At 38.8% G+C, this 18,956-nt stretch overlaps 1 protein-coding gene across 2 annotated transcripts in view; it reads left to right on the top strand.

Annotated features, from left to right (window-relative positions):
- Positions 1-17,449, top strand: part of LOC120527736 (cytokine-dependent hematopoietic cell linker) — a 97,244-nt gene extending 79,795 nt beyond the window's left edge. For both annotated transcript variants that reach the window (XM_039751498.1, XM_039751497.1), the window contains 2 exons: positions 12,186-12,341; positions 17,025-17,449. In XM_039751498.1, coding sequence (XP_039607432.1) covers positions 12,186-12,341; positions 17,025-17,171 — 303 coding nt within the window. In that variant the 3' untranslated portion in view covers positions 17,172-17,449. The remainder of the gene's footprint in view (positions 1-12,185; positions 12,342-17,024) is intronic.
- Positions 17,450-18,956: the final 1,507 nt, after the last annotated feature.

Genomic DNA, 18,956 nt, shown 5'->3' with positions numbered 1-18,956 from the left:
TCGCCCTACCTGCAGCTGACCTTCTTCGCAGATCTGGTCTGGTGGCCTTCCGATCCCTGACTCTGGTTCTGCTCACCTAGATTGAGACTTGGGCTCCCCAGTGACCAGGACACTCACACTGGGGCTTCTGTTCCAAATCTCTGACTCCTGCTGTCTTTACTGTGGTGAGCCAACCTTTTCCCGGTCTCTCCTGCTCAATACAAGTGCTCTGTAGGAGCGACCACAACCATCGGAACCTCAGGTGCCGGCCAAACACCTCACTAGGGCTCACTGCTCAGCTGCCTGCGAGCCTGCGCTCGCTCACTCACTCTCCTGCACTGGCTTTCTCCTCCTGCTTCCTCTCCTTCTAACCTCCATCCGTCTTTTCTTTTTCCTTTCTTCTTTTTTCTTCCCTGCTAGCCGCCTCTCGTTTCTATTTATTATTGGGACGTGAATCAGATGTGGCAATTAGCAGCTCCCGGGAATAATTACAGATGCAGACGACTCCTCACCTGTGCACTTAACCGAGGTTCGCCCACATAATGAATTCACCCGGGAACCGCTTCCGACCACAAATACCACAGCCCATCTCTAAGCCACAAGTGCGCCGATTATTTATTTAAAAAGTGGCCTTTTTTGACGTGAGCTGTGGACCCGCTACACCACAGTGATGATGCTTTTAAAACTTTTAAAAGGAGGGGAATGTTTTTATATGCTGTTTGCACTTACTGAGACTCTATCTCTTACAAACATTAATTAAATACTTCAGAGACTCTTGAAGAACATCAAAGACTCTGTGCCGACTGTGTTATAGCTCTGCAGTTAGTTTGCAGTTAGGAAATCAGAGGTTTGTTTTTAAATAAATGATTGCGCCCCAGGCAGGTTCAGGTGCCAGTTGGGCACGGGTGTGTGTGAGTGTGTTTCGTTCCACAGTTAACTGGATTACCAGGCCGACCCTGCCTCATACATTTGCAGAGGCGGGCAGATTGGTCGGACCCCTCAATGATGTCCTGTTAGGCAGCAGAGTACAAAGATTCTGCATGAAGCAGAAAGGGAAAAAATGAGTGGACACAGAAGGAGATGTAAGTTATTAGATGGGAGAGGTGGCAGGAACGTGGGAGATCCAGAGAGAGAGAGAAGGCAGGCAGCTGGGAGGAGAGCCTCTTGAAAGGAGAACACGGCTGACACTCAGGGGCTGGAGAAGGGTACTCCAGCTGAGCAGTCTTGGAGCTGGAGTAACCTACTGTTGGGTTTCAACACATAAGTACGGGAAGGCAGCGGGAGTTGGGGAGGCTTGGATGGGGAGCCCTGTCGGGGCCACAGATGGCCACAAGGACCCAAGCCTTCACTAGTTAAGGTCTAAATATGGAGCACTGCTGGGAGCCATGGAACAGCAGGGATTCAGACCTGTAGTAGGAGTTGAATGCCTGTGTCTAATGTTTACAAAGAGAAATTGGGTGTGGGGAGCCAACCCACACCATCACACCCACTGGCTGCTAGGCAGTTAACATCAGAGAGCTGTGAAGATATTTATGGACATACAGACATGTGAATTAGCTTCATTTTATGTGAAGTATAGTATGGTAGGAATTGGTGAAAGGAGCATGCGTTCTTATATTGCATTTGCTTCTCAGAATTGTAGTAACATTAGTAATGTTTACAGTTTCTGAGGTGCTGTCTTCTAGGCCTGTTACGCAGAGTATTTGTGAGTCTTCAGTGTATTGGTTTTTTTTTTACTTCAGCCCTGCAGGCGGCAGTGTTGATTTACTCGTAATTAGGAAAATATTCAAGGAGCTGATTCTCCTTAAAAATAATAATAATAAAACCGCTAAAACTGTTACTAAATAAAAATAAAAAAACATTGTCTATATAGTCTTTTAAGGAATATGTGCAGTAAACTCAAGAGCAAAATCAGTTCTCAAGTGCATTCTTTTGTTGTGATTGATTTTTTAATTTAAATTCAGAAAAATAAGAGGACAATAACAAATTGTTGAAAGGGCATTTTCATAGAGAAATTTGAAAAGTACAAAAGTAGTTAATACATAAAAATGCCATATATTGGTCTTAATTAAATTAACAAAAATTAAAGAAGCTTCAGCTTTTAAAACAGTTAATTAACTCTCCAAAACATCTGAATGTTACAGTTTCTGCATATTTTAAGACTTTTTTTCTAAGATTGTTTCATCACTTTCAGAATGTAATCTTAAATCATAACACAGGTCTGCAAAATGAAACTCATAAAAATTATTTTATTTGTGAATAGCTATTTTTAATTTGCATTCGGGAACACAATTAAAAGGTATATTAAAAATGTTTCTGTCACATTTATGTATAAAATTGAAAAGTAGCTTAATTAAAATTTCCCAAATTATACAATTTATTCTTGTATACAATATTGTTGTAACTCAATTTAGCATTCACATATTTACTTACTCTAATTTTTTAAACATAAATATACAGTATATATATATATACACATATATATATATATATATATATATACATATATATATATATACAGTGATCCCTTGCTGTATCGCTTTGACTTTCAGCGGTTTTGCTCTATCGCGGATTTTATATGTAAGCATATGTAAATGTATATTGGATTTTTCGCTGATTCGGATTTCTGCGGACAATGGGTCTTTTAATTTATGGTACATGCTTCCTCAGTTTGTTTGCCCAGTTGATTTCATACAAGGGACGCTATTGGCGGATGGCTTAGAAGCTACCCAATCAGAGCACGTATTACATATTAACTAAAACTCCTCAATGCTATAAGATATGCCTCCTGCGCTTGCTCGATTGTTTGCTTGTCTCTGCCTCTATCTCACCCTCTCTGACATTCTCTGCGCCTGACGGAGGGGCTGTGAGCAGAGGTGCTGCTTGCACAGAAGCTGTTTGCCTAGTGGATACGGACGCTCCTCTAAGAAATGCCGCTTTATCGAGGTGCGTCCAAAAGCACACTTATTGATTTTTTGATTGTTTGCTTTAATCTCGCGCTCTCTCTCTCTCTGGCGTTCTCTGCGCTTGACGGAGGAGATGTGGGCAGAGGGGCTTTTGCACAGAGGCTGTTTGCTTAGAAGATACGGACGCTCCTGTAAAAATTGCTGAAAGGCTACCTTCGCATTGATCCCTTCATTACCGCTGCTTTATCGCGGTGCTTGCATACTTAAAAGCGCAACAGCCCTATTGATTTTTCATTGTTTACTTTACTCTCTCTCTGACATTCTCCGCTCCTTACGCGCACTTTGAAGAGGAAGATATGTTTGCATTCTTTTAATTGTGAGAAAGAACTGTCATCTCTGTCTTGTCATGGAGCACAGTTTAAACTTTTGACTAAAGGGTGTTATTTCATGTCTAGAGGGCTCTAATAATGTTAAAAAAACGTATTTAGAAGGTCGTAAACAGGTTTTCAATGCTCTAACTGCGAAAATATTAGACTTATAAATAAAGAATCCTACTGTGGAAATACATTTATCTGTCTGGAGCGGATTAACCGCGATAAACAAGGGTTTACTGTATAACTGTGCGGAGAATATTTATAAACAGTGTGGGAGAGTTTCTAAGGGCTTAAAATATATAAAAATAATCATACAAACATATGGTTTCTACTTCGCGGATTTTCACCTATCGCAGGGGGTTCTGGAACGCACACCCAGCGATCGAGGAGGATTACTGTATACACACATATATATATATATATATATATATATTGTCACAAAACGAGACAAACACAGAAAAAGGTTTGGGGCAGCCACCGCTCCACCGCTGCATACCTGGTCTCCCGGTCCAACAGTTTCCAGCTCAGGAACATGACGGGGTGTTCCACACCATCGACACTTTGGCTCAGCACGGCTCCCAGGCCTGTGTCCGAAGCGTCCGTCTGGAGGATGAAAGGCAAAGAAAAGTTAGGTGCCATCAAAATAGGTGCGGACGTAAGGGCCTTCTTCAAGTCACCAAATGCAGTGCCTGTTTTTTCAGTCCATACCACAATGTTCGGGGCCCTCTTCTTTGTTAAATCGGTCAAGGGCGCCGCTCTCTCCGAAAACCGGGGTACAAACCGGCGGTAGTACCCGCTAACCGAAAGGCTTGGACCTGCCGCTTGGTTCATGGACGGGCCATTTCAGAATGGCATCAATTTTGGAGCACTGTGGCCTTACGGTACCCCGACCCACCAGGTAGCCTAAATATTTGGCCTCGCTTAATCCAAAGAAACATTTCTGGGATTAATCCGAGCCCGCCTCACCAAGTGTCCGTAATACCGCTTGGACATGCTGTAGGTGTTCCTTCCATGTGCTGGAATAGATGACCACGTCATCCAGGAAGGCAGCACTGTATGAGTTATGAGGCTTTAGCACTTTGTCCACCAGACGCTGGAAGGTGGCTGGGGCCCCGTGTAACCCAAATGGAAGGACACGATACTGCCAGTGTCCGCTAGGGGTACTAAACGCGTTTTTCCTTCAGGAGTCCGTTAAAGGAACCTGCCAGTACCCTTTGTCATGTCAAGTGTGGTCAGGTATTGAGCCTGTCCAAGCCTCTCGAGGAGGTTGTCCCGCGCGTGGCATTGGATAGGCATCAAATTGGGAGACTTGATTAAGCCGACGGAAGTCATTCCAGAACCTCCAACTCCGCCAGGCTTACCGACGAGCACAATGGGGCTGGACCAGGGACTATAACTTTCCTCAATCACACCTAGTTCCAGCATGCGCTTGATCTCAAGCTCCACTTCAGCCTTTTTTGCCTCGGGAAGACGATACGGGCGTTCTCGGACAACAACCCCGGGCTCTGTCACGATGTTGTGCTCAATCAGAGAGGTCCTTCCGGGGTGTTCACTGACTACCTCCCGAACGGTCCGGATAACTGTTTCCAGCTCCTGCCATTGTCGGGGACTCAAGTCCATGCCGAAGTTAAGGTCGTGTGTGTGAGCGAAGAGTGAGCGGGGCTGGCGGAGGAGGGGCGGGGTCCCTGTCCTTCCACGGTTTCAGCAGGTTCACATGATAAACCCGCTCCTTTGGCCGCGATTGGGTTGACTCACCAAATAGTCGACCAGTCCCTTCCTCTCCTTAACTTCGTAGGGGCCCTGCCAGTGGGCAAGCAACTTAGAGTGGGAGGTAGGCACTAGGACCATGACCGATCTCCCGGCGGAACTCCCAAGAGGCGTGCGGTTGTAGTAACGGGCCTGCTGCTTGAGCCTCCTCCATGTGACTTTTCAGGAGAGGCAAATCTTTCCAAATCTATCGCGTAACTGCGCGATATACTCTGGTATGTTTGTAGAGTGGAAGAGCCTCTTCTTCCCACCCTTCTTTCAGAATATCTAATATGCCCGAGGTTGTCGCCCATACAGTAGTTCAAAGGGGAGAACCCGTGGAGGCTTGTGGGACTTCCGATAGGCAAAAAGGACGAGGGGGAGGAGCTGATCCCAGTTCCTTCCATCCTCGCTGACCACCTTACGCAGCATTTGCTTGAGAGTTTGATTAAACCTCTCTACTAATCCGTCGGTTTGAGGATGATACACCGAGGTCTTTAAATGCTTTATTTTCAGTAATCTGGCAGTCTCCCTGAACGTTTCCGAGGTGAAAGGGTCCCCTGGTCTGTCAAGACTTCCTTGGGGATCCCCATATGTGCAAATACCCCTAGTAATTCCCGTGCGATGGCTTTGGAGGTAGCTGAGCGCAATGGAACAGCTTCGGGGTATCGTGTAGCATAATCCATGAGGACTAAAATATACTTGTATCCTCGGGCTGAGGGCTCTAGGGGTCCCACCAGGTCGACTCGCCGAACCACGGGGCACCCTCCCCACCTGAACACTCGGCCCCGGTACGCTCCCACCTGGGTGTATTGCAGGTCCTGTCCCCTTCTCTTCTGGGACTTCTCCATCCTGCCGACTACACCACTGTCACAAAACGAGACAAAGACAGAAAAAGGTTTGGGGCAGCCACCCATGTAATTTGGTATCCTGGCTGCAAAAGTCGTTTTCTTACAAAATACCAGCACTGAAGTGCTTACAACAGAGTCCAAAACAAGACTGTCAGAGAAGGGAAAAGGGAAGGCTTTTAAAGGGGGAGGCAAGAAGTGAGGTCATAAGGATCGGGCACGTGTTCATCATTCATTGGATTAGGCCCGGATGTGACATCAGGGGGGCCGGAGCTGGCAAGGTCTGTCTCCATTGGCTCGGTCCCAGAAGTGACGTCAAGAGAGACAGGTGGAACATCTCGGGTTTGGTCTACAGGGAAGTGAGAAAGAGAGTTAGTGCACTCTGCCACATCCCGGCATGCCTCAGAACTGCCTTCACTCGAGCCCTTTAGCTGCCTCCCATGCGCTGTGTGACAATATATATATATATATATATATATATATATATATATATATATATATATATATATATATATATATATATATATATATATATATATATATATATGCAAAACAACAATACATATTCTGACTTACATCTAACTTATCTAGTTTTTATTTTTCTTTTTGGCCCAAAACTTTGTTCAATGGCCTGTCCTTTACTTTTTCTGATGTGCCTTTATGAATCATCCAGTAGTAGTGATACTGACATCCCAATATCTCTGGATCCTTCTTTCAATGTTTTTGATATTCTGCTCTTAACTCAGCACTCCAAGATTTTTAAGGAAAAATTTCAAATGCAAATCAAAATAGAAAGTATATCTTATGATAAGGATTTAGGAGTTGTAGTAGATTCATCACTATTAGCTTCCAGACTTGTTCAGAAGACATTAAGAAGACTTACAGAATGTTAGGTTATATAATATGGTGTGTGGAATACAAGTCCAAGGAGGCTATGCTCAAGCTTTATAACACACTGGGGAGGCCTCGTCTGGAGTTCTGTGTGCAGTCTGGCATGCAGGCTACAAAAAGGATATAGAAATGCTAGACAAAGTGTAGAGATGAAAGACTGAGCTGATTCCAGGATTGCATGGAATGAGTTATGATTAAAAATTAAACAGCTGAGCCTTGTCAGTTTAAGCAAAATAAAAATTAAGAGGAGACATTAAAATTACAAAGGGAATTAGTGGATTGAGACTGTTACTTTAAAAAACATCATCAAGAACACAGGGACACAGTTGGCAACTTATAAAGAGTAAATTTCACACATACATTAGGAAGTTTCTTTACTTCTGTCATTGCCAGAAGGTTTGCTGTGTCTCCCTGCACAGTCTCAAGGGCATGGAGGAGATTCTAGGAGACAAGCAGTTACTCTAGGAGAGCTGGAGAGGGCCATAGAAGGTCCATAACCTATCAGCAGGACCAGTATCTGCTCCTTTGGGCAAGGAGGAACAGAATGAGCACTGCCAGAGCCCTACAAAATGACCTCCAGCAGGCCACTGGTGTGAATGTCTCTGACCAAACAACCAGAAAGACTTCATGAGGGTGACCCAAGGGCCCCATGTCCTCTAATGGGCCCTGAGCTCACTGCCCATCAGCATGCAGCTCGATTGGCATTCGCCATAGAATACCAGAATTGGCAGATGCACCACTGGTGCCCTATGCTTTTTATAGATGACAGCAGGTTCACCCTTAGCACGTGACAGAAGTGAAAGGGTCTGGAGAAGCCATGGAGAACATTATGCTGCCTGTAACATCATTCAGCATGAGCAGTTTGGTGGTGGGTTAATGATTGTCTGGGAAGGCATATCCATGGAGGGTCACACAGACCGATACAGGCTTGACAAAGGCACCTTGGCTGCCATTAGGTATCAGGATGAAATCCTTGGACCCATTGTCGGACCCTATGCTGGTACAGTGGCTCCTGGTGCATGACAATTCCTGGCCTCATGTGGTGAGAGTATGCAGGCAGTTTCTGGAGGATGAAGGAATTGATACCATTGACTGGCCACCACACTTTCCTGACCTAAATCCAATAGAACACCTCTGGGACATTATGTTTTGGTCCATCCAATGCCACCAGGTTGCACCTCAGACTGTCCAGGAGCTCAGTGATGCCCTGGTCCAGATCTGGGAGGAGATCCCCCACAACACCATCTGTCATCTCATTAGAAGCATGCACCAATGTTGTCAGGCATGTATACAAGAACACAGGGGCCATACAAAGTGCTGCGTACAATTTTGAGTTGCTGCAATTAAATTTTGGCAAAATGGACTAGCCTGCCACATAATTTTTTCACTCTGATTTTTGGGGCGTCTTTGAATTCAGGGCTCTGTAGGTTGATCATTTTCATTTCCATCAAATGATGTGGCATCCTTTCGTTCCTAACACATTACCCAGTCTATATCAGTATAGATATCCAGGAGGATTTCTTTTTCCCATTGAGATCTGATGTGTTTTCAAAGTGTTCCTTTAATTTTTTTGAGCAGCTAATATCAATATTAAGAGGTAAACCCCGCCTAGAATAGAAAAACAAAATCCTCCAAAATCTCAAAAACTCTTTAAATATTTGATTGAAATTTGGTGATGTTATTTTTTATTTCTCAATATTTGTTAGTAATAAAGCTGTAATGAGTGTGTGTGTTCTTAGGCAACGTGTCCTTTCTTGCTTCAGCTGTGATTGCAATGAGAAATGTGTCTTACTTTAGTGAACTAATAATATTAACCCTGGAGGAAAAAAAAACATTCAGTTCATTGCAGTTCATGCAAATAGATAGATAGATAGATAGATAGATAGATAGATAGATAGATAGATAGATAGATAGATAGATAGATAGATAGATAGATAGATAGATAGATACTTTATTAATCCCAAGGGGAAATTCACATAATCCAGCAGCATCATACTGATAAAAAAACAATATTAAATTAAAGAGTAATAAAAATGCAGGTAAAAGCAGACAATAACTTTGAATAATGTTATGAATGCCATAACCAGAACAGTGCTACTGTACAAGCTCTGGCTATAATTACACAAACAAATGTGGCTGGAAGCGAATGAAAAGGGCAGCTGCCCTGCACAGGTTAAGTGACAAGGTGGTGAGCTACATGGAAAATGAGATATGAAATGGATGAGGAAAGATAAGGCGAAACTCAAAGAAGACCTTACTTACTGTACATTCTTTGCTTTGCTTTGCCTTGCTTAGCAATGGCCTCCCTCAATACACTCCTCGGGATGCGGTAAAATAAATACAAATTCAAGCCAGACTGGATTGTTGAGCACTCTTACATACAGTACAGGCCAAAAGTTTGGACACACCTCCTCATTCAATGTGCTTTCTTTATTTTCATGACCATTTACATTGGTAGATTCTCACTGAAGGCATCAAAACTATGAATGAACACATATGGAGTTACTGTATGTACTTAACAAAAAAAGGTGAAATAACTGAAAACATGTTTTATATTCTACTGTAGTTTCTTCAAAATAGCCACTCTTTGCTCTGATTACTTTTTTACTCTCTCTTGGCATTCTCTCGATGAGCTTCAACAGGTAGTCACCTAAAATGGTTTTCACTTCACAGGTGTTCGAGAGAATGCCAAGAGAGAGTAAAAAAGTAATCAGAGCAAAGAGTGGCTATTTTGAAGAAACTACAGTAGAATATAAAACATGTTTTCAGTTATTTCACCTTTTTTTGTTAAGTACATACAGTAACTCCATATGTGTTCATTCATAGTTTTGATGCCTTCAGTGAGAATCTACCAATGTAAATGGTCATGAAAATAAAGAAAGCACATTGAATGAGGAGGTGTGTCCAAACTTTTGGCCTGTACTGTATATAAACTTCAAAGATCAAGGGCCAAGGGTAGATTGGTGGTACAATATATGCAATATTGTGGAGGACTAAAGTGTTCCCCTAGGTGGTGCTGCTGTGCTCTGGTTTGCAAAGCAAAAACGGGAAACTGCTCATACAGTGCATTCGTTCACTTCAGTGAACTAATAATATTAGGCCCTGGGGGAAAAAAAACAAATATTGTATACAGGAAAGACCTCAGTTACTTACACCGTACTTCTGATATTTTTGATCAAGCCTCAGCGTTATAACCAAGGCCTATTGTCTCAGAAAATGTCCCAGATGAAACCAGGTAACAAAGCTAATGTACTGATAAAGAAATGGTGTAAATAAGAAAGTTTTGGTATAGTGATTTCATCTTTAAAAATTGGACGCATATATACCCTAGTTTATACTTGCATACAAAAAGGCTAGTGTTGAAATTTTTTTCAGAAAACAAAATCAGAATGAGGCATATCAATATTTAATTTTAGATTTTATTACTGTCTCAGCAAACAGTCATGTCACATTTTGGTTGAAATCATATAACAATAGTTATTTTCAGAACAACACTCTGTACTATTTCTCCCTTATATACTCCACTACACATGTCACATCTACACATTTCTGTAAATATCCTGTGTTCATATTTACACTACTGGTCAAAAGTTTTAGAACACCTCAGTTTTTCCAGTTTTTCCTTCAAATTTAATCATTTGAAATGCAATGAATGACCTGAAAGGGTGGAAAGGTATGCAGTAAACTTCCAGAGGTTTAAATTTAAAGTTTAGGTTAGCAAAAAATGAAAAAAGGAAAGATCAGAATATTACAAATGGGCCTTTTTCAGGTAACAACTAATAGGTTAAAACTTACAGATGTTCTGCAGCAAAGTAAATTAAGCCTTGCAAGTTGAAGCAAACAATTTGCACAGGTGTCCCAACTTCTGTTGATTACTTAAAAACCCTCTTTCTGTTTTAAAGCAGAGTTGGAAGAGACTGTGTTACTACACCCTCTGAAGTACTACTTGGGCAAAATTACACTGTAGAAATATATAAATTCCAGTGATAATGGCAGAAAAAAGCAATTAACAAATGAAATGAGACAGAGCATTATTACTTATATGCTTAGTAGTGTAGGGCTTTCATTTAGAAATATTGCAAAAAAAAAAATCAATACAGTATGTCAGTGATTATGGTGTCCTATGCAATCCAAAGGCAATTGGAAAATGGAAGAAATTCTAATAGGAAGAGATCTGGCTGACTCAAAATCGCAACACATTCAGAAGACAAGTTTCTGAGGGTCACCAGCTTGCGTGATAGGCGTCTCATAGCACAACAGTTTCAAGGTGAGCTTAACAGTGGTTGAAAAAAGCAAGTGTCGGTTTCTACTATGAAGAGGAAACTTTGTGTGGCAGGTTTGATAGGGCGAGTGGCAGTAGAAAGCCATTCCTTAAAGGACAAAATAGGGCCTTGAAATACTGGTTGTGGACTACAGCAGACTGGAAGAAAGTCTTATAAACCGATGAATCTTTGTTTCATCAACAGGTTTTTTTGTACGCCATTGAGTTTGTGAAAGGATGGTTCCTCAGTGTGTGACACCAACTGTCAAATATGGAGGAGGATTTGTTATCTTGTAAATTAATGCATAGTTTTGATGACCTTTTACTCTTCATGAAATAGCATACTTTGGTAATTCCCTACTAAGCATACTGGATATCTTGCTTTAGCAGCTATCTTTAACATTTAAACATTTATTAATTATCAAGGGCTTTGGTTACACATGAAGTCATGATACCTTCTTCCTCTACTTGTTCTTATTCACATGATATAAAAAAAAACAATTATTGGCTCATTGCTGTTATATGTCTTCAAATGGACAACAAATCTGAATATGATGCCAGTAAACCTTTTCCTAAATCTTTTTGATTAGATTTGTGCTTTAGATGTTACTTTTGTACTTAATTAACAGGAATCAACATTTAAAATGTTATGTCTATATTATAATTAATTAAATATTTAATCTCACTTTAAAAACAGGACAGCGAATGAATATCACCAAAGATAGTCTATTTTGGACAAAATGATGGCTGAATATTTGACAAAATGATTTCTGAATTTCAGTTTATGTTCTTATTTTCTTTGTTGTTTTTTGCGAGGAGATTATGGAAATATTTCTTTCTAATCACTCCCGAAATTCTTTAAATCAGATGTAAGAATATTCAAATAATCATTTCTTTCCTTATTACAGGAAATGTCTTAACACAATTATAGTTGTTTGCACAGTTTTGTTCCATTGTAGTAATACAAACATTAATGTGTATTAATTGGATGTGAAATACTGCAATTTAATCTCTGTGTTCTCCTGTGATATGATTACACATTAAGACTAAAATTAGCTTCAAATACATGTTACAATGAAAGGAATGAATTATTTGCATATGGATCAAGATATTTTTTTCTTATTCCTGCTATAACTGGTTTAAATCTTCTTATGGGTAATTGCTTCTTTTTGCTCTACAGGATGGATCATTTTTAGTAAGAGACTGCTCCAAAAAAATTATTGATGAACCATATGTTCTTGTGGTATTCTATGCAAACAAAGTGTATAATGTCAAAATTCGACATATTGGGAAAAATCAGAAGTATGCACTGGGAACTGGGCTATGGGGAAATGATGTAAGTACGCATTGATTGCCTTTTTATCAATTTCTATACATGACAGTAAGTAAAATAATGTGATGTGGCTAAAATACTATGCTACACAAAATGGGGGAGTGGTTAGACGTTTGCCACAAGAAGAAGGAAAGCACTTTTTCATTTTCAGACTTTTCATATGTCCCTAGGTGCCATAAAATACAGTACATTCACTGACACTAAACATTTTTCGTGAAGATGACTTCAGATTTCTCAGTACCATGTTATCTCACAGATAGACACTGTACATACAGGTGTAAGCAAAGACATGCTGTCCTTGCTAAATATTATCATTTTTTAATTGAAACATTGCCCCAAAAATTGATATTTCTCTAATATTATTGGTAAATAAATGCTGGGATTTTTTTAGTACTTATTATTCAAGAATTGCCAACTTCCATTTTTAACTGAGGTTGTATTCTTGAAAGACCCTTCCTTATAGTAACTTGAATGTTTGCTTCCTACATTGCACCCGACATCACTTTGATTCTCACCAGTTGTCCCACCCCTTATTTGTCATTGCCAGGCAACAATAGTTACAGGTGCATTTACTGAAATTGATTGAATTTATCTAACAAGCAGTTGGCATTTAATTTTTGCTTGTCACTGAGCCAGTATCTCTAGTTTTCTAAGTGTTTTTGTCTTTTTGTGATATGCTTTTGGATTCTTTACCTGTGCTTTGTCTTTGTCTTTCATGAGTCACAAGGCAAACCCTGGCATAGGACTATGTCCTGGTTCCTGTTTTTTTACACCTTGGAATACTGAACTTGCTTCTCTAAAAAGCCAAATTTCCCCCTTGGGAGAAATAAACTATCTATCTATCTATCTATCTATCTATCTATCTATCTATCTATCTATCTATCTATCTATCTATCTATCATGTTACAAAAGCATTAATACATTTTTTCACAGAAAAAGCAGCACACATTTTGTAATTTTTCTTGATGTGCACATCTATCTATTTTTATATTATTCTAGCTTTCAAGTAACAGTTGTTTTGCTAATCTATGTCTTCAGAAATTTACACAATATACACTAGTATCATGTGTTTGAAGAATAAAACACCAAAATTCCTCTGTACTGAGGTGGGCTGGCGCCCTGCCTGGGGTTTGTTTCCTGCCTTGCGCCCTGTGTTGGCTGGGATTGGCTCCAGCAGACCCCCGTGACCCTATAGTTACGATATAGCAGGTTGGGTAATGGATGGATGGATTCCTCTGTAGGTTAGCAGTGTGTTTGGCTAAGTCATATAAGCACAGTATAGTATTCCAAAATATGCCATTTTACAAATAGCTTTATGAAATATAACAACACTAACTTTAACCACATGAAAAATGAATTACTATTGAAAGCACTGTATTTTTTGAAAAATCAACTCTAGTAATACCTTTGAGAATCTGGAGGCGTGGACTTTTCCTTCTCTGATTAAGACTAAAGAAGTTGTGTTTACTTAGTCTATCAGAGTAGGGCATTCTCTTTAGTCTCAGGATGCACTCAGATGCTCTAGTTCTGGTAATTCTTTTTTGTAATGTGGTCACCAGAACTATACACAGTACTCAGTACTCAAATGCAGCCACTTTAAGGCATTTTTCATTCTAAGCAACACATTCCTTGATTTATATTCAACAATTTAACAATATAACCTAATATATTTTTTGCCTTTTTTTACTTGTTGCTTTCAAGATGTGAATGGCACATCAACTTAATCATCTAAATGTTTTCCATTTTGAATTTATAAGTAATTTTTCTTTTGTTCAATTTGTCACATTGCACTTCTGAAAATGAAACTGTTTTTTGAAGTATACAGTATGTGCATATCTTAAGAATTTCTTTTACTTACTGTACTTCTCATTTCTTGCTATCCCATTATGTTTGGTGTGTTTTGAGAATTTCACAAGTTCACTGTCTTTTTTTAGAATGAATCCGCCTTAATAAAAGGATAAGGAAATGACCAGTTGCTGTGTCATTCCAAGAAAGATGATTGCAAGCATTTTATAAAATGCATTGCATTTGTCATTCCAATCGATGATGCCTCACAAACATTAATACAGCTTTTATGAATCCATAACAAATGCCATCTAACAGAGACATATGCATTGCATAATGCACTGCAAACTTTAATCAGAGATCTACGTTGATTACTTAGATTTTGGCCCTTCTTAGATGGGTAGCAAAGCTAGTGTTATTAATAAAATTATGACAAGTAATGTTCCGAGTACTGACCTCTAAGTGACTTGACAGATGTCCTCATCCCCATGTGAAACATTCTCCTCTTATTTGTATTCTTACCTTCCTGGCTTTTAAACAGCTTCAAATTATCAAGTGTTGTAAGTTTTGCCAGTTATTACTGGTGCCAATAATTTCAGCTTCAGAATTCACCATCGGTGCAGAACCACATTAAAGACTCTTTGAATGTTGAACTAACTTATGTTGCATACTTTGTTGTTAGGCTACTTACCTGTTTAAAAGTCTAACCAATTGATTTAGCAGGATCATCCTCTCATGGTCACATGCCTTCTGTTATTTATTTCATTATTTTAATGTTTATATGAAATATTTAGATTAAATGCATTTTGATAGAGTCATTCTTCCCATGCCTCTTTCCTTCCTATTAGTTACTGTGTTCTAATCATTATTCATTATTCAGCAGAGATATTAAAATCAAAAAGAACTAAAATATATCAGAAATAAATGTACTACTTTCATAAGTTTTCATACAACACAATACATAATTGTTTTGCCAACCTTTCCTGCAATTAAAACAATATGTCTTTTGAAGTAGATGTAGTTTTGCTTTAGATTATTCAAGTTTCTAGTATGGCTTATGTAGACCCCCAATTTTAAACTGTTATTGACCAGACCATCAAGAACATTCCAATTTTTCCTCATTCCAATTTTACTTTGGCCATGTTCTTGGGATAAAGTCCTGGTGTTGGATGAATCTTCTTCTGAGCTTTAGCCTTTAAGCAGACTAAAAACAATTTCCTTCCAATATTTGCAGTATTTCCTGATATTGTCTTCTATCCAGTTTTTCTTCAGCAGTTATAAGTTGCCCAGATCTTGGTACTACTGTCACCATACCTCCTGATAGAAAGAGTAAATCATCAGGCATAGGGGTGTAAGATTTGTGCCACTCATAGCATTTTAAATTTTGGCCATACATCTCAGACTTGGTCCAATCTGACCACATAAACTTTTCCCACCAATTTCCAATCTCACTCTTTGACTATGTGGTAAAGTCTATATAGGTAATAAAATGATGATTTTTGTGTATTGGTTTCTGTCTTGTCTGGAATGGTGGCACCGTAGTTAAGACTGCTGTCTTATGAATTCAGCTTTCTAAGTTTTCATCCTGTGTCCAGTCTTTCTCTATGTGGAGTCAACACGTTCTTCCTGTCTTGCATGAGTTTCCCTCTGGGTAATCCAATTTTCGCCCCCATATCTCCACAGACGTTCAGCTTTGGTTATTTGGTGATTCCAGATTGGCCACGTCTGGGTGTGTACATAAGAGGATGGATTGACCCTCTCTCTATGGCAGTTTTCTTGTCTTCTTAGAGAGTCAAGGCTGGGAGCCTGTCACAACATAGGAGCTGTTAAAGCCCACTGCGGCCTTCCTTATGTGATTGTGGGATATTCAAGAAATAAATTGTTATTGTTGTTCTTTCTACTGTTCTCTTGATGCTGAAGAGAAAGGACAAGAGAATGTCATAGTATCTTTTTTGCTTTATACATGAGACAGTTTTATGCAGTGGTCTTAATACAGTTAATTGATACTGCAACCTTAGCGCCTGATCCTCTACATGGCCTGCACGGTGATTGTTGGCATCTTTAAATTCTATGTTTGATGTTTGCTGGTTTTAAGGGCAATGTTTTTCAAGGTATTGTCTGAACTACTGAGAGAACAGTGCCAAAAAAGAAATCCAGACATTATTTTTATTTTTTTTACTGTTTACTTAATCTGTGAATGACATTTCTGATTCTTTCGATGTTTTCATGCTAACGTACCTACAGAGAACAGTGTTCTGTCACTGAGTTGTCATTCACCTTGAACTTGACCTCTGACATTATAAACAGGATTTTTTTTTGTTTGAAGACACACAATTTTACATTTTAGTAACATTACGAAAAAGCCTAGTTACCTTAGAAATTGAAATGATGACAGGCGTTTTACGTGCAAAGTTTGAGGATTTTGTTTCTGTGAATGAGAAAGGAAAGGTCTTTTTATGAATTCCAGTGGGGGATTTTGGATGCATTTTTGTGCACTTTCTGGTTTGTGACATCAACAGATAAGCTTAAAGTTGAGTCTGTGTTCCAGTTACTGAAGATTCTCACTCCTCTGGTTCTCTAGGGAAAATTATATAGTGGATAAAAGTGGTAGGGGTTGGCCAAATCTGTAAAAGATTGTGACCTCATTCACTGAAAAATATAATGGGAATTGTAGCAAAAATGTTACTTTATGTGGATTCAAAATTCTGTACTCAAGGAGCTGACCAACTACAACATGGCTGTTTACATCAAAATGTTTCCTTACTATAAGTTTCAGTGTCCATGTCTGCATTGATAAGTGTCTGACACAAACAAATTTTCATATTATAAAATTTTGCTCTGACTCACATTGATTTATGAAAGTAATCTCTAACCTAAACAAAATCATTTTTGTTTTTGCAGATGTTTGATTCCATCAGTGACATCATTGAATACTATAAAATATTTCCAATAATACTTATTGATGGAAAGGATAAAACAGGCACACAAAAGGAGCAATGCACTTTGACTTATGGTCTTACTGAAGATGAAATCATAAGAATATTATAAAAAACTGCTTCCTTTGTATTATTTGGGCATATTGTCAAGGTGTACAAAAGAAATCTGCATACACATTTCCTCTTCAATTCAAGACATTTAAACAAGTGAACTTTGGAACACTGTCATTGTGATGTAAAAACTGTTATGGAAAATTAATTGTATGCAAGGATGCTCAGAATCATGAAGATATATAAGTAAGCATATAAAATGTATGAAATCCATAATAATATAGTTGTAAACTTATTATGAATGTAAATAATCCTGAAATAAAATGATTTCACACTGTGTATTGTGTATGGTATAATGTGGTCATAGAATATTAAAAAGTACAGAAATATTCACTACAAAAAATACATTTCTCACAGAAAACAAAAGAAAATGATTGAAATATTGCTTTGCAAATAAAATTTTTGGAGATTCATTCATTCATCATTAAATTAAAATATTTCAATATGAAAGTTAATAATATAATTTATAATAATTGAACAAATTACCAAATATTTTTGGACAATGTTAAGCTGAAGAGAGTTTGCAACATACCATGTTTCCCTGAAAATAACACCTGCTCCGAAAATAAGCCCTAGCATGATTTTCAGGCTGCTCTGTAATATAAGCCCTACGCCAAAAATAAGCCCTAGTCAAGATCATCATCTGAAAAGTAAGGCGCCTAAGGCCAGGTTTATACTTAACACGATGTAACGAGTGTGCATCCATTAACATCCATTAAATTTCGAGGACACCTTGCCACAATATCTGAAAAGGATGTTTAATGATTACATCCAGCAATTCGGGGATGCGCCCATTCCAACAGCATCGGCGCAAGACAGAAACAAAATCCCTGGACGGAACATCAGCTCATCGCAAGGTGAACACATGCACACACATACATTAACGTCATTGTAGCTTCACCAAATCCCCAAACGTTCATGTCTTTGGATGGTAAAATTGAGCATACCATAGAAACCCACCAGGAAAAAATGCAAACTCCTGGCAGGAATCACAAAGGACGTGACTCCCTGCAAGACAGCAGCGCTACATCTCTGCCACCATGCCACCCCCATATGTGTAACTATTAACAGTATTCATTATTTAAACAAAGTTAATAATTTATCTTTAAAATTTAACATACATATTTTAATGCATTTCATCATGAAAGTGATATCAAGTATAAATCTAAGAATTCTAAATGTGCAGAGAGCTGGAATATAATAAATGTAACGTGTTCTGTGTGGCGATCTATTGCTGCTTGCCGCTGCTGTCAGGTCAGGAGTAAACCCCAGAAGCGCGTAACGATTAACATCTGAGTCGGTTTTAAGATGACGTTTATGACAGTCTACTTTTATGATACAGTACAAGGTTAAAGTGGACATTTCGAGTTTAAAGCCGAAATTTCCACTTTAATCACAAAATAGACATTTTCATTATGACCTCATTTTTTTTTACTCTGTTGATCAAATACGCTGCCATACATTTTGATAGTATTGTGAAAGTGCAAAAAATCAAAATAAAAGATGGCACAGAAGTTGGTATGTGAGACTTTTAAAATGTATCGTGTCATTACTTTGGGGAATATGTGATGCTTGAATTTAAAAACGCCACAAGTGCATTTGTACAGTGGTGTGAAAAACTATTTACCCCCTTCCTGATTTCTTATTCTTTTGCATGTTTGTCACACAAAATGTTTCTGATCATCAAACACATTTAACCATTAGTCAAATATAACACAAGTAAACACAAAATGCAGTTTTTAAATGATGGTTTTTATTATTTAGGGAGAAAAAAAAAATCCAAACC

Source organism: Polypterus senegalus, chromosome 4 (assembly GCF_016835505.1).
Source record: "Polypterus senegalus isolate Bchr_013 chromosome 4, ASM1683550v1, whole genome shotgun sequence".
Classification (NCBI taxonomy): domain Eukaryota; kingdom Metazoa; phylum Chordata; class Cladistia; order Polypteriformes; family Polypteridae; genus Polypterus; species Polypterus senegalus.
Note: the sequence above shows the minus strand (reverse complement) of the source record. Positions and strands in the feature narration are given on the sequence as shown.